Source organism: Urocampus carinirostris, chromosome 11 (assembly GCF_059441175.1).
Source record: "Urocampus carinirostris isolate Australia breed hairy pipefish chromosome 11, RoL_Ucar_1.0, whole genome shotgun sequence".
Lineage (NCBI taxonomy): Eukaryota > Metazoa > Chordata > Actinopteri > Syngnathiformes > Syngnathidae > Urocampus > Urocampus carinirostris.
The window spans coordinates 37380820-37395383 of NC_142359.1; the positions used below are offsets into that span (position 1 = coordinate 37380820).

General features: G+C 37.8%; 1 protein-coding gene across 4 annotated transcripts in view; it reads right to left on the reverse strand.

The window, feature by feature from the left end:
• Positions 1 to 14564, reverse strand: part of syt1a (synaptotagmin Ia) — a 217776-nt gene that overhangs the window by 34808 nt on the left and 168404 nt on the right. For all 4 annotated transcript variants that reach the window (XM_088348131.1, XM_088348130.1, XM_088348128.1 and 1 more), the window contains one exon: positions 6721 to 6900. In XM_088348131.1, coding sequence (XP_088204257.1) covers positions 6721 to 6889 — 169 coding nt within the window. In that variant the 5' untranslated portion in view covers positions 6890 to 6900. The remainder of the gene's footprint in view (positions 1 to 6720; positions 6901 to 14564) is intronic.

Below are 14564 nucleotides of genomic sequence, written 5' to 3' on the forward strand. Positions count from 1 at the left end.
AAACTGTAACATTTGTATTGTTTCTGTCTGTGTCTACCCAGCTATAAAATCTATGTTTTTAACACTAACCTCCAAAGGTGAAATCATATGTGCACAGCGCCTGAGTGTTTAGCACGTTCGAGGCACAGTTCTGAGGTCATAATATCGAAGATTCCTGTGTGGAGTGTTCATGTTCTCCCTGTGCTTGCATGGCTTTCCTCCGGGCACTCTGGTTTTCTCCCACATTCCAAAAACATGCATGTCAGGTTAATTGGCCGGTCCAAATTGTCCCTTAGTGTGAATGAGCGAGTGAGTTGTCTGTCTCTGTGTGCCTTACGACTGGCTGGCAACCAGTTGAGGATGTCCCCTGCCTACTGCCCGAAGACAGCTGGGGTGGGCTCCAGCACTCCCGCGCAGAAAATGGATGGATGGACACTAAAACTGTCACATTTGTTACACATGGATCTTAACACATACACACAAATGCAAGTTTTTGCACAAAGACTGTTTCTTCAATTTTGTTATTTTTTTTGTTTTTCAACAAGTAAATAAACTTGGTTCTTCTTGGCTGTTGTTTGTTTGGTCTTGCAAATTTATATTTTCTGTTTGGACTTGTTGTGCTTTTCATTGTATTTATGTATTACATTTCTATTGCTGAAAAGAGGATTTTAGCCTTGGTCATTGAGTAAATATGAGTCAAAACCGACCCTAACACTATAGACGTTATTAAAGTCAATGTTTTTAAAATTAAAAAAAAATATTTAGAATATGTTTTGCAATTCCCCTTAAGTGATTAGTAACAAATGAACCTTTTATGTATTAATATAGTTATTTTGAAGTGCATTTTACTATTTTTTAGAATTGAAATTGAGAGAAGGGTATACTGGAGTCGGATTTGGGCACAACACCGGCTCGGGAGCTTTTATACCCGTGGTCCACACGAGAAAATGATGCGGAAATGACGCGATGAGGAAGCGGAACAGTCGCCGGCGTCTGTTTTGCGGGCATACCACCGATGAACAGCGGGTTGGCCAATTTTGCGCATTTTCCATCGCGGGCAACCACGGGCAAAAAAAACAACGCAAAATTTTAGCCGTGATTCAGCCGCAAACGGCTGTGTGACCGGCCCCTAACATGGGGCCTGTTACCTGCAAACCAACACAAGAGGAGGGTTAAGAGAAATCTAAATATTTTTAAAGCATTGGAAAATGTTAAGATGGTTTGTGTCATATTTTTTCCGAGGAAAAACAAACTTTTCTTAAAAAACTCCAGGGACCAGCTAGGGGAGCCACTTAAGACTCTTGAGCCACCGTTTGCTGAACATCGGCATAGTTGATTTAAAGCATAGACCTTTATTTCTACACTTATTGAAATGTTTGTTTAAGTGTTATTTTTCCTATTCTATTTGAGAAAGAAGGTATATTAGCCTAAATCAGAAAAATGTAAACATAAAATCATCAACAATGGGTAGGAACGTTATTTTTGACAGTGTAGTCTGAAAAACATGCACGTTTGTGTAAAAATTACACACAAGCACACACGCACGCAGACACACGCACACAAAAACACAAATACAAACACACACACATCTAACACTAGGGAGAAAATGATGGACAAAGCATTGGCGATGTTACGTCATATAGCGAGAGCTCCCTGTATATAAATACTCGACCTGAGAACAATGAGAGATCGAAGATAGATACGTCTTCTTCCTGAGGTGCAAAATGAACCTAGAGGGCAACTCCGGATGGCATTTATCGTCTCCATCGAGTGCACGTCGGCCAATGAGAAGCAGTTGCTTGTACCTTAATTAAAGCCGTCCCGAGTCCCAGAAAGCAATAAAAGTCTCCCTTAATTAACGACATTGTGCCAGTGTCTTCTCTCCAGAGAAAAATAGCACAAGAGGGAGAGCGCAAGATGTGGCAAAGTCCTTCAGCTGCTTATCTGTCGCTACGCTGAGAATTGGGCGAAAGGTGGGGGAGAGTGGTTGTTTGTGGAAATAAAATGAAAAATAAAAAAAAAACAGAAATATACGGCAAATAACACATTTCAAACAAGCTAAGCTTCCTGTGTCTTTTCTCTGTGCAATCACATTGTTCTGCTGTGAATGCTATCAGATACTCGACACGGAGGATACGGCAGCCACAATCAGCAGCAGCGTGTCCTATTATTAGCACATGGCGGGTTAGTTCCTGGAACTATAAAGGATCTTGTAGCCCATTGTTGGGTTACATTATGGCCAGACATCCCTCGGAATGTTTTTGCAAATTACTTTAGAGACGTGTGTGCGTTATCAGCCATCAAAAGCAACCATCAAAATAATGCCCAAGAACTTTAAGTACCGAATTTTCCAGACTATAAGTCGCAGATTTTTCAGTTTGGCTGGGGGTGCGACTTATACTACAGTGAGACTTATTTGTGAAATGATTAACAAATTATTATATCATTGTGTTTTAAACTCTCATTACCAGGACTGTATATCGTTTCACATGTTATTTTCACACTAAACCCCAATAGTTCACTCTAGGCCTGTGTTGATAATTTCAGCCTTGCCTTATTATTAGGGGGACATTTTTCAAAGCGGAAAGAGGAAGAAAAGCGGCTTATCATCTTCCTCTCCAGTTGGAGGAGCTGTTTAGCGGGAAAAGTGACACCAAAGATGAATTTTCCATTGGATTTAGTGATTTGGAGTGAAGCTGATGGTTGGTAAATATGTTCCTTATGCTAGAGTTATCTGAATTACACCTAATATGTTACGTCGTTTCTAACCCGAGCGTGTCTAAAACATGCGCGTAATTGTAGCGTTAGTATACAATGTTCTCTATTTTATTTTAATTTCAAATTGTCTTTCAAGATTAATTTAGATTTTTGATGTTGGATTTAATCAAATACATTTTCCCCCAATATGCAAATTATACATGTTTTTTCCTTCTTAACTATGGAATTTTTGGCTGGTATGGATTATACTCTGCTAAAACAGTAAAAGAGTATTAAGAAAAAGTAAATGGAATATTGATACGATAAGGCACAACTTCAAAATATTACTTAGCAAAAGATTGTTCATATGTAAGGCGCACCGGACTATAGATCGCATAATATTCGAACTACAGTGAGAACGAGGTTTGCATTAGGTAAAACATACGTCAGAAAAAAAAAACATTGAATGAATGTAAACATCAGTTATTACTGGTTTCACTACTTAAATGATGTGATTGGTTTATCAATGACTATCATAAGCATTTAGCATACGTGCCAAACTCAGACAGTTGCTCCCGATTTCCTGATGACAATTTTGCTTATTAAGTGATAAAGAACCTTACAAACACAACGCGACACCTACTTACTCACAGCAAGAGAGACTATGTAGATGACCGCGACAAGATTAGCAATCTACATCGACGTCTACTACCAGTGACCAAGACGATCCAGATGAGTGCCTAAAAGGGCAAGATGAGATAGGTCTAACAAAAAAATATTTTTTAAAATTTATTATACAAAAATTGTCATAAAAACTGAATTTTGATGGATACAAAAACTAGAAGGAAAACATGTGATATGTGCACTTCCTAAACCCAAGCTATGATTAAGGGACAATTTGTATTATTTAGGGCCTCCTAGTGGTGAAACAACTTCATTCATCAATAATAAAATGAAAAAAAACAAAAACAAAAAAAAAACTAAATGAAATGAAACTAAACTAAACCAAACGAAACTAATCAAAAACAAACGAACTAAAACAAAACTAAATATAAAACAGATCTGAATACAAGAAAAGTACATCAACTATCATATAAACATTTAAATTTTAGATTGATGTTGCTACATCAGTGTCAACAAGTACACACAATGCTATTAAAATCAGCTTACTTTAAATTTACGTATTTTCTGAGAGTGACTTTTTTGGCTTTCAAAGAAGTTTTTTTTTCTTCATAATTTAATATTGTATAGATGGCAAACTGAAAACTTTGTACGTTTAATAATTCAATTAAATCTTTGCTGAAAATTGTTCGAATAAAACTGCACAGAAGTTATGTGGAAAAAAAAGTTGAGAGTTGTTTTTCTTTTTTTCAAGGCAACAATGCTTACTATTTGACTACGAAATAAGACTGGATGGTGTCGTGCAACTGAAAACGACTGCTTAAAGACAAATTAAGAAAATTAAAGCAAACTAAATAGACTAAAAGTGACCAATCCGCACCATTTTATTTATTATTTCCCCCCCAGCATTTTTGAAGTTTTCGGGTACCCATAGCAGCAAAATGTGGACAATTATTTCAGCTCCCATTAGGTGGGACTCATTGACAAAAATAATTATAATTTCTCAACCTGACAATATTTATTTCCCAAGTATCACCACTGGAAGGTGCTTAACGATACAAACAGTTCTTTTGATGTATTACAAAAACAAATGTAAAATCCTATTACCTAATAGGATTTTATTTTTGCTTGACAATCCTTAGAAATGTTTTCAAATTAAAATGCTTCAAATAAAAATAAAGAAGATTTTTTTTTTTTTCAAACCGTATTTAGGGATTTCCCCTTGGAATAAACACATGTACAACGTTGTATTCTAGAACATAACATTAAGAAATGTAAATGTTTTCCCTGTAATTTCTGCATTTTCATTCACTTCTAATTGTGTGTGGCATACAAAATTGTTTGTATGGGAAAATTACTTTTTTTTTTAACTTGTAGATCTCCTTTTACCTATTTCACCTCTAATCTGGATCGACTCGGTCACTGGTTAAAGATGACATTGTATCCTCGATCAATCATTTATCTTTTTGTGAGTATTGTTCTGCCTTCTTCACTCAAATGCCAATAGTGAGTTTTCAGTCATGTGAGAGAAGTGCATACAGAGTAAAGAATGACAGCGGGAACCAATATTCTGATATCTTTGTTGCAAATTAAATAAACTGTGTAATTTTCTGTTTCAGAGTAAAACCATTTGCAGATCGGATGAACTCAGCAAAAACCAACACTGCGATGTATGAAAAGCAACACTAAATTGACTGCAATTGGAAATAACTTTGTTTTTAATTCTACATAGTTTACTCTGCTGTCGTTATGTAATGGCGTTATTTTTCAGTAACGGCAGGATCTAATTATCTTTCAATGTCGTTAGCATTACTGACAGTCAAATGCGATGCATTACTTTGAACATTACACTGAGAAACATAGTAAAAATTTGGGAGTAATGTAGTTCTTACGTTATCAAGTGTATAAAATAAAATTGAGAGAGGGATTTAATAGTCACTTAAAATTGTTGAACTGTGTACTTTTGTTGTGAGAAAAAACTAAATACAGTAAATATGTCTACTTGAATAGTTGTCTGACAAAATATTTTCATTTATTCTAAAGCGTGAAACTCACTTTATATTGTTTTGGAGTTGACTTTTGTTGTGAACAAAATACTTGAAGCACAGTATGTCTACTTGACCAGTTGTTTCAAGTTGTGACAGTTAGATTAAATTTCTTGAACTCATTTTATATTGTTTACTGCTAATTGTTAATTTATTTAATTCTTTACAGTTTATTTTTGTTGCACTTCAAGTGCAGGATGAATCTGTGCCATGCATATTACAAGGTTCTATAACACAACCACCCGTCTGTTCTGACTTAAATATCACTCAGAAAATTTCAAATTACTTGACATACAACAACCTCTTTTGCAAAGTAATGGAAACAGTTACTTATCTGGTAACTAGTAAATTTTTAATGGAGTAATTCAGTTACTAACTCAATTACTTTTCAGAAGAAGTAGTGAGTAACTATAACTAATTACTTAAGTAACAAGCCCAACACCATCAATAAGCAATTTGCTGAGGCTGACAGGTAGGTAGAAACAAGAAATGAGGTGATGTAAGGTACATTCCTTCACCTTCTTAAAGACCCCTAAAAGTGTGCTTGTGAACCAATGGCAAATTCACTTCTGTAATCACAGGAAGGAATTTCTCTGCAGGCACTATTAAATGCCCGCCAGTGTATTTGTCAAAAACGGGGGCCACAACTCTTCATCGGGTGCCTCTCTCCCTGTGGTGAGAACGCCTCGCTAGCTCGTGAGCTAGCGCTTGTTGCTATATCTATCCGGGCCAGGGCAGCGCTCCATACTGGATGATGCCTTGCAAGCACACGCATTTATTTTATTCTGCAACGTGTGCGACTCACCAGGAAAACCAGGGAAAAAAATCTACTCTACTAAGCTAGAGTAAAATATTTTGAATTTTTCGATATGCAAAAAAAGGACGAACAAGGATGAGAACACAAAAAGCCAACTAAAAAACATACATCCAATGAATAAATCAAAAAACATCTAAAAAGGTCTCATCTCATCTCATTAGCCGTACCGCTTATCCTCATTAAGGTCGCAGGGGGGCTGGAGCCCATCCCAGCCATCTCCGGGCAGTGGGCAGGAGACACCCTGAACTGGTTGCCAGCCAATCGCAGGGCACACGGGGACAGACAATTCGCTCGCTCATTCACACCTAGGGACAATTTGGTCCGGCCAATTCACCTGAAATGCATGTTTTTGGAAAATTAGAAAATTAATTAATAATAATAATCTAATTGTAAACCTCCGAAAAGACCATCATTAATCATCTAGTCTGGGTCCTTTGAGAATGGGTCTACCAAGTGGCCCATGAGCTAGAATGAGTGTGATACCATTGGGTCAGATGACAGGTTCTAAGGTGTTTTTTGCATGACGACCACTTTCTGATATCCTGGCCAGTCGCAACTCACGTGGAATCTTGTTGAGCTCGTTCATGAACTTGTTCTTGAGCTTGGAGAAGGCTTCGTCTTTGGGTCCGGCCCCGGGGGCCCACGCCATGTTTGTTGCATTAGGAGAAGAGGCCGAGGCAGCGGTTGGTGCGGGGGCCGCCGCTAGCGCTTCTCTCCGACTCTCGTTCATCTTGCCAAGCCCTAAAACGTCAAAACAGACAAAGACATCATCCTTTTTTTTTTTCTTTGAGTTTTCTTCGGACAGATGTTTGGTGCAGCGCGCAAGGCATCTGCTGGCTAAGCCTGGACAAACATTCGCTGAGGAACATTCAGCCGCAACAAAGCTGCTAGCGCTTTGCGTAAACGGGAGATTATTTATTAGCGCAGCGCGGCGTGGGCAATAAATGTCAGCGCCGCTTTCGGACTTAATTGAATCGAGTGTTTGCCTTTCCGGGCACACGACAGGTGTATTTGTATCAACAACAGAAGACTTGACATGCAACGAACACATGTTGAAAGGACAGTGTTAGTGCTGCAAGCAGTGTTGGGCATGTAACGTAATTAGCGACAGTTACTCACTCCAAAATGTAACTGAGTTAGAAACTGAATTACTCTATAGTAAAATAAACTAGTTACCATAGTAACTATTTCCATTACTTTCAAAAGAAGTTGAAATTTTAGGAGGAAATATGAAACACCGCAGTGACGTCTTTGACCGGAGTTTACTTCAGGAGATGGGAATTCCGACTATTTTCAAAGAGCTTTATCTGCTCGGCTTACTAAAAAGAGGCGGCTCTTTCAAGTCCCAAATGGTTCTTCAGGTTGTTTGGTTGCTTTTGTTGGGATTTTTCTAGCTTTAATTTTGAAATTCGTTAGGATTGAAACGGGGCGTTTTGGACAGGTTGATTCCCCCAATTCCACCCCGCCCCCGTCTTCTGCGACAGCGGGCGAAAGAGTGCTTGAGTTTAAATGCCGTCACGCTAAGTTTCACCTTTCTGACTCATTTCCAGTTCGCACGCCAACTCGTACACGCTCTCCTCTCGATCCACTTCAACTCGTTTCACGGGAATAAGCTGAAGCGGTGCTGACCTTTTGCTCGTGTGCTCGTGTGAGAGCAGGAATATCATGCAAAATGTGCCCCCCCTACGCTGTTTTGACGACCTAGAAGGGAAACGAGCACAAAATGGCTGCTTGTTGTTGCCTGCGGGCCACTGGGCGCATCTTTTCCACTCCACTGAAGTGTCACATTTGATGTTACGGCACACAGGGGAAATGAGTAGATTAAAATATTATGGATAAATTATAGGAAATACTTTTGAATTAAAGGCGTCGTGTATCATATTTGACCACTTAATGTGTATGGTGTTGTGCAACCAAAAATCGAGTACTAAAAGGCACATGGAACAATACAAACTTTTGAAATGCAAAGGAACCAAACCCCTACAAATATTTTCTCTCACATTTTTGCCGAGGTTTTTGCAAAAAAAGAAAAAAAGTAAACGTCCCTAGGTATTAATGAGCGGAAGAGTTGTCTGCTCGCTGTGAACCAGTTCATGGTGTCCCCTGCCAACTGCCCGTCGCTAGCTGGGATGGGCTTTAGCACCCCTACAACCCTACTGAGGATATGCGGGGCAGATAATGGATGAATATATACATTATATTGTCTCCATAAAAGCATCCACGGACATACATGGTTTTGATAACAGAGTGGCTGCAGATTGTAATTAAGTCCACTTACATACATCAATAATAACAGCTCTAAATGACTGTTATTTACAATACAGTGGATACAAAAAGATCTGCACAACCAGGGTTTTGTATTTAAGATTATTGCTGTTACTTTATCTAAATCGTTTACAATGTTAGAAAAAAATATAGTTGTTGTAGTAAGAGTCTCCCCCTGGTGGTATGTGGACTGCTGTTTATAATAAGATGAATAGTCTGTTAAGAGTAACATTTTTTCAAGAATATCAATACAATTAATTCATGCAATACACAAATCTTGGTTTACTCACTGTAGTTTTGGTTGACTGGTTGTGCCAAAAATAAAACAAAATCAACAGGTAATGGTGAAATTAATAACGCAAGTAAGCATGGTATTAAATAGAATACCGCAAATATAGTTTCATACGGTTGAATAAAAACACACACACATATATACATATATACATATATATATATATATATATATATATATACATATATACATATATATATATATATACATATATACATATATATATATATATATATATATATATATATATATATATATATATATATATATATATATATATATATATATATATATATATATATATATATATATATATGTATATATATATATATATAAAACAGCAACATTAAAAAGAAATCCTGAGTGATGGATTGTAACAAAAAAAAAAGTGGGGTCCCCCTTATGTTTCATATTCTAAACACACAAAGAAAATTGTGAAAAGGAAGCGCCTCATCAGATGCAAACCTTCAACCCAATTACAAAGCCGCCAGATGGCCCAGCAGGTCCCTAAACGCAGCGCCGATGCTGGAAACACACTCTTCCCTTCTCTCTATCTGGGTCACTTCCCTGGCCGCTTACCTCTCTCTCTTAGGTTGCTTCTATCTTGCTCTCAGCCCCTACCCCAAAAGAAAAATAGCAATATCTTTCTGATTTTGAGCAAAAAATAAAATAAAAAAAAGCCAGTACAAACACAAAAAGATCCATCGAGCAGCATCATGGATCTTCACGTCTTTCTTGTAGCTTTCAATGATTAATCATGTAGGAAATCAGCAATTAAAATCTTCTATCAATAATCGCCTGCTCACTATCGGCACATGTCAGCTTCGATGAAAGCAGCCGTGACGAATATTTCCTTTCACTTCATTTCCTGTACAAAGTCCCTTGGGAAATGAGCCAAAAAATGGGCAAGGCTTTTTTGTGGGTCTACTCGTGATGTGCATGTCAAAAAATGACACATTTCTGATTCAGAAGAGCTTCAGGTGCGTACATTTGAAAAAAAAACTTACGGCAGATGTGACCAGAGACGTACTGCTTTTAAAACGGAGGCAGAAGGGAACCTCTTTTTTTAGGTGTCACTTGTGGGTTTACTCACGGACTATGTTTACATGGAATGCAGACAATAACCCGAAAAAGACTCCCAAAAAAGCTCAGTTTACAAGATGTACTTGGACATGGCTAGTGAAAATAATAGACTTACACAATATCTGGATGGATATAACTCTAACATCCGATATATTTATGTTAATGCACCTGTTGCAATTTGCCTAGGGGCAGAAAATAAAATGGAGATGTCCCAGAGAAATCTACCATTACACGAGGCTTTTTAAGCGAGTAAGTTGTGTATGATTCATCTTGGTACTTTAAGTCCCACAGTGCTTTTGTGCACAAAAGAGTGGTTCAACGCCCGTGGTCGCTTTTTTCTTGGACTGTTTCAAGTGTAGTTCAAATGTCAACCCAAGCCCCCAAAAGGATTAAAAAAAGAGTTATTTTTAGCGCATCTAAAATAGACACGTACTTGCATGGGCAGCAAAAGGAGCTTGGCAGAGGGTAAAATGATGAAATGAAATGAAATGATCTGCATTTATATAGCGCTTTTCAAGTCAATGACTTCCCAAAACGCTTTACAATGTGCTCCACATTTCCCAATAGCGGCCTTGTATTGCAGCCATGTAAGACGCTAACCTGCTTATTGGGGGTATTAGGGGTTCAGTGTCTTATCCAAGGACACTTCGACATGTAACACGGATGAGCCGGGATTCGAACTGGGATCCCTTGATACCAAGACGAGCGCTCTACCTCCTGAGCTACTGCCGCGATTTCAGCCAAATGATGGCGTGAGCACGTAGAACATTTTGAACTTACGGACACCACCTTTAAGTAAATCATTCAAAAACTGCTTATAATTTCTAAGTTTCTCTGATATAAAAAAGGGGAATGATAACAAGATAATTGATTCTGTTTTTACTAACGGACACCTGCAAAGAGTAATCAGTAGATTTTAGGCACTAAAAATATTAAATTACTTTATTAAATGTTAAAGTAATTTGAAAATACTGTATATCTTAAGTCAATGTTTGGTGAAAGAGACAATTGTTTTATTTATCTGCAAAGAGGTCTGCTCAGGATGCCAGGATTGTTTGTTAATTTTTCTGTTATTATTATGCACTGTTGTTTGTTGTTTTGACTCGCTGTTTGTTGTTTGAATTGTTTTTTTCCTCACAGTTGTTTGTTATTTTGCCATTTACATCATTGTCACTATTGGCCAAATCATATTGCTGTTCTATCATTTCCGCACGCCTTAGGGCTGATCTGCCTTTTGTATCCTAGGTGTTTTATTAAAATGTGAAAGCTTGGGAAAGGACCTGTTAGAACAGGTCCGAATTTCTTATCCGAGAGTTGGGTCTTCTCCTGTTCTCCTTGTAACTTCAAAATACATCAATGTCTTCTCTCCTTAATTTAAGTCTCCTATTTATCACAGGCCGTAAATGGTACAGTTGTGGACACACAAATATAGGCTATGCAAGAGTTGTATCCGTCCATACTTCCAACTTGTAAAAACACAGGATGCATCAACGGAGGTAGCGCAGAGAAAAAATATACGGTACTTTGGTGAGTGACTCGAATGATCCATCCATCCATCCATCCATTATCTGTACCGCTTATCCTCATTAGGGTCACGGGGGTGCTGGAGCCCATCCCAGCCATCTCGGGGCAGTGGGCAGGGGACATCCTCAACTGGTTGCCAGCCAGTCGCAGGGCGACACGAATTATATTATCCTTTATTAAATGTCAAAAATTAAATCCAGAAAAAACGGCTTCACCCCCTTTTAATCGGTTTATACTCAAACCTATGTATAGAGGGTTATTTGATTCTCTCCAGGCATGTAAACAATTCATTTAGATTGCTTCAGAACTCCAGCACTTCATTTTTGATTTGATTTTTGCTATGTAATGGTATCCATTGACACCAAAGACCATTTACACGCACTGTATAATTTCAGAAAGCTTCGTTTAGAGTAGACCACGAAACATTTACCTACGGTGGGTTAGACCTCTATTGATCACTGGATCGAGTGCTAAAAGTTTGGCATAAAGACTGAATACTCACTGAACCTAATGCCAAAACCAGGTATTAGTACTCGCATATCCCGATCAATAGCCACCTTTATATCCTATAAAACGCCCCAGTATCATAAATACAGGAGGGCGTAATTGGGCCAGAATCAATAATGTGGATTGATTCAAAACACACGGACGTCTTTCATTTGAATGCGCAAGGCCAGCCTCGATTCCCCGTCCGGCTGTAAAAATCAAGCTAATAAAGTTTGATTGCCTGCGAGCGCCCCGTTGCGATGCTGTGGATGATCACTTCAACATCACTCACAGGTTTCATTACGGGTTCTTCTCGCAGATCCCGTGTAAACTAACAATAATCAAATCCAGGACACTTGTTCTGGTCCAAAGGGAACAGCAACAGTTTAATTACTATCTTGTCAAGGAGGATTTTTCAGATAAGTGAGCTTATTTTCTTCCATCTTGTAAGGTCGGATTTTTGCATTGTGACATGAGTGTTGCCAGCTAACAGTTATGTGTGATAAGATAATGCACATTAGTGTAGAGTCAAAGGTTGCGGGAAATGCTATGAACATCAATGCTAACTCATTCAGAGTAGGTGATATGACAATAATTCATTGTGAGGGACTCAAACGTGATCGTAAAGATGAGGGATGGTTTGATTGTTTCTTAGGCCAATTTAAAGGGGCACTTTGCAATATTCGAACACTTGATGTCGCTGCAATACTTAGTGCTTAGTATAAATATTACAGAATTTGTCCAGACCTACAAATACCTGGGTGTGCAGCTGGACAACAAACTGGACTGGACTGCAAACACAGAAGCTCTATGTAGGAAAGGGCAAAGCCGACTTTACTTCCTTCATAAGGCTGGCCTCCTTCAAAATCTGCAAAAAGCTCCTGAAAATATTCTATGAGACAGTTGTGGCAAGCGCCCTCTTCTATGCAGTAGCGTGTTGGGGAGGCAGCGTCAAGAAGAAGGATGCCTCTCGTCTCAATAAACTGGCTAGGAAAGCGAGCTCTGTTGTGGGCACAGAGCTGGACAGCCTGACAACAGTAGCTGAGAGACAGGCACTGGAAAAGCTGCGGTCAATCATGGACAATCCATCGCACCCACTACACAGCATTATCTCCAGACAGAAGAGCAGTTTCAGCGACAGACTGCTGTCACTGTCTTGTACTACGGACAGACTGAAGAGATATTTTCTTCCTCATGCCATGAGGCTCTTTAACTCTACCAGGCAGAGTAAAAGCCCACATTAAACCACACCACCTACATTACATATTACCGATTTTTATTGCAATATGTATTCTGTGTAGCACTATTTAGATATTCTATATAACACGCTACAGTGGGCATTTGCACATCACACTGGGTTTCTGTATATTGTATTCTTTTTGCTTTATTATTGTATTGTTCTCAGCTCAGGGATGCTGCTGAAAATGTGAATTTCCCTTCGGGGATGAATAAAGTATCTATCTATCTATCTATCTATCTATCTATCTATCTATCTATCTATCTATCTATCTATCTATCTATCTATCTATCTATCTATCTATCTATCTATCTATCTATCTATCTATCTATCTATCTATCTATCTATCTATCTATCTATCTATCTATCTATCTATCTATCTATCTATCTATCTATCTATCTATCTATCTATCTATCTATCTATCTATCTATCTATCTATCTATCTATCTATCTATCTATCTATCTATCTATCTATCTATCTATCTATCTATCTATCTATCTATCTATCTATCTATCTATATATAAACAATTTTGGGCCTAACATGGACCCCTGGGACACCATATGAAATGTCCAAGTATCCAGAAAAATGATTACCCAACATCACAAACTGTTCCTGTCTTTTCAAAAGATTCTTTGCAAACACTGTTACAATATTGCAATGAATAATACACTTTAAAAAGATAAAATCGGTTGAAAGCTTACATCAGAAAGGTTTTACCATTTCCGTCTGGTTCAATGGATGAGAGATTTTTATGTTTTGTCTTATGTATAATGCATGATGTTTACCATTGTGCACCCAGCATATTTAAACATTTAAAAACAAAAAAGGTTCAACAAAAAAGTAAAATGTTCATAAATGTTCTCATAAATGTAAGAGAACAGTTTACACAGAGAGTTTGCACCTATTGTAAAAATCCGTCTTGAGCAAGTTGAACATTTTTACTTTGACAAAATGTCTACTTTTTTTTTTGATTAATCGGACATGAATGTTCAGAAGATAAGGCCAAAGTGAATAGTTTCAACCTGCTCAAAAGGGTACAACTGAACGAAAACGGCATCAAAAAGAAAATTATTTTTCTAAAGATTAGAAACTGAAAATATAAAAAAGCAGAAAGCGGTGGTGACGATGAGTCTGACGCAAGCGACGTAGAATTAGAAGAGGGAAGCGGTGGATTGTTTACCCTGACATTGACACAGATTTAATTGGATTTAGAGATTTGGAGTGAACATGATCGTTTGGTAAGCATGTTATTTATGCTATAGTTATCGGAATATTTATTTATATGTTTCGTCGTTACTGGAATTAACAAGCATGTTAATCATGTTACATTCTTATACCATGCGAACTTATTCAGCCCCCATTTTGGCTGGTGCGACTTAAAGTCCGGAAAATACATTCCGTTATATATTTCTCAGTTAGTTCAAATGGATACAAAATTAAAATTGAGATACTAGTTATAGTGGCTTAAAATCCAGAGGTGAACGACAAACTGGCTGATTTTTCGTTTCGTGGGTA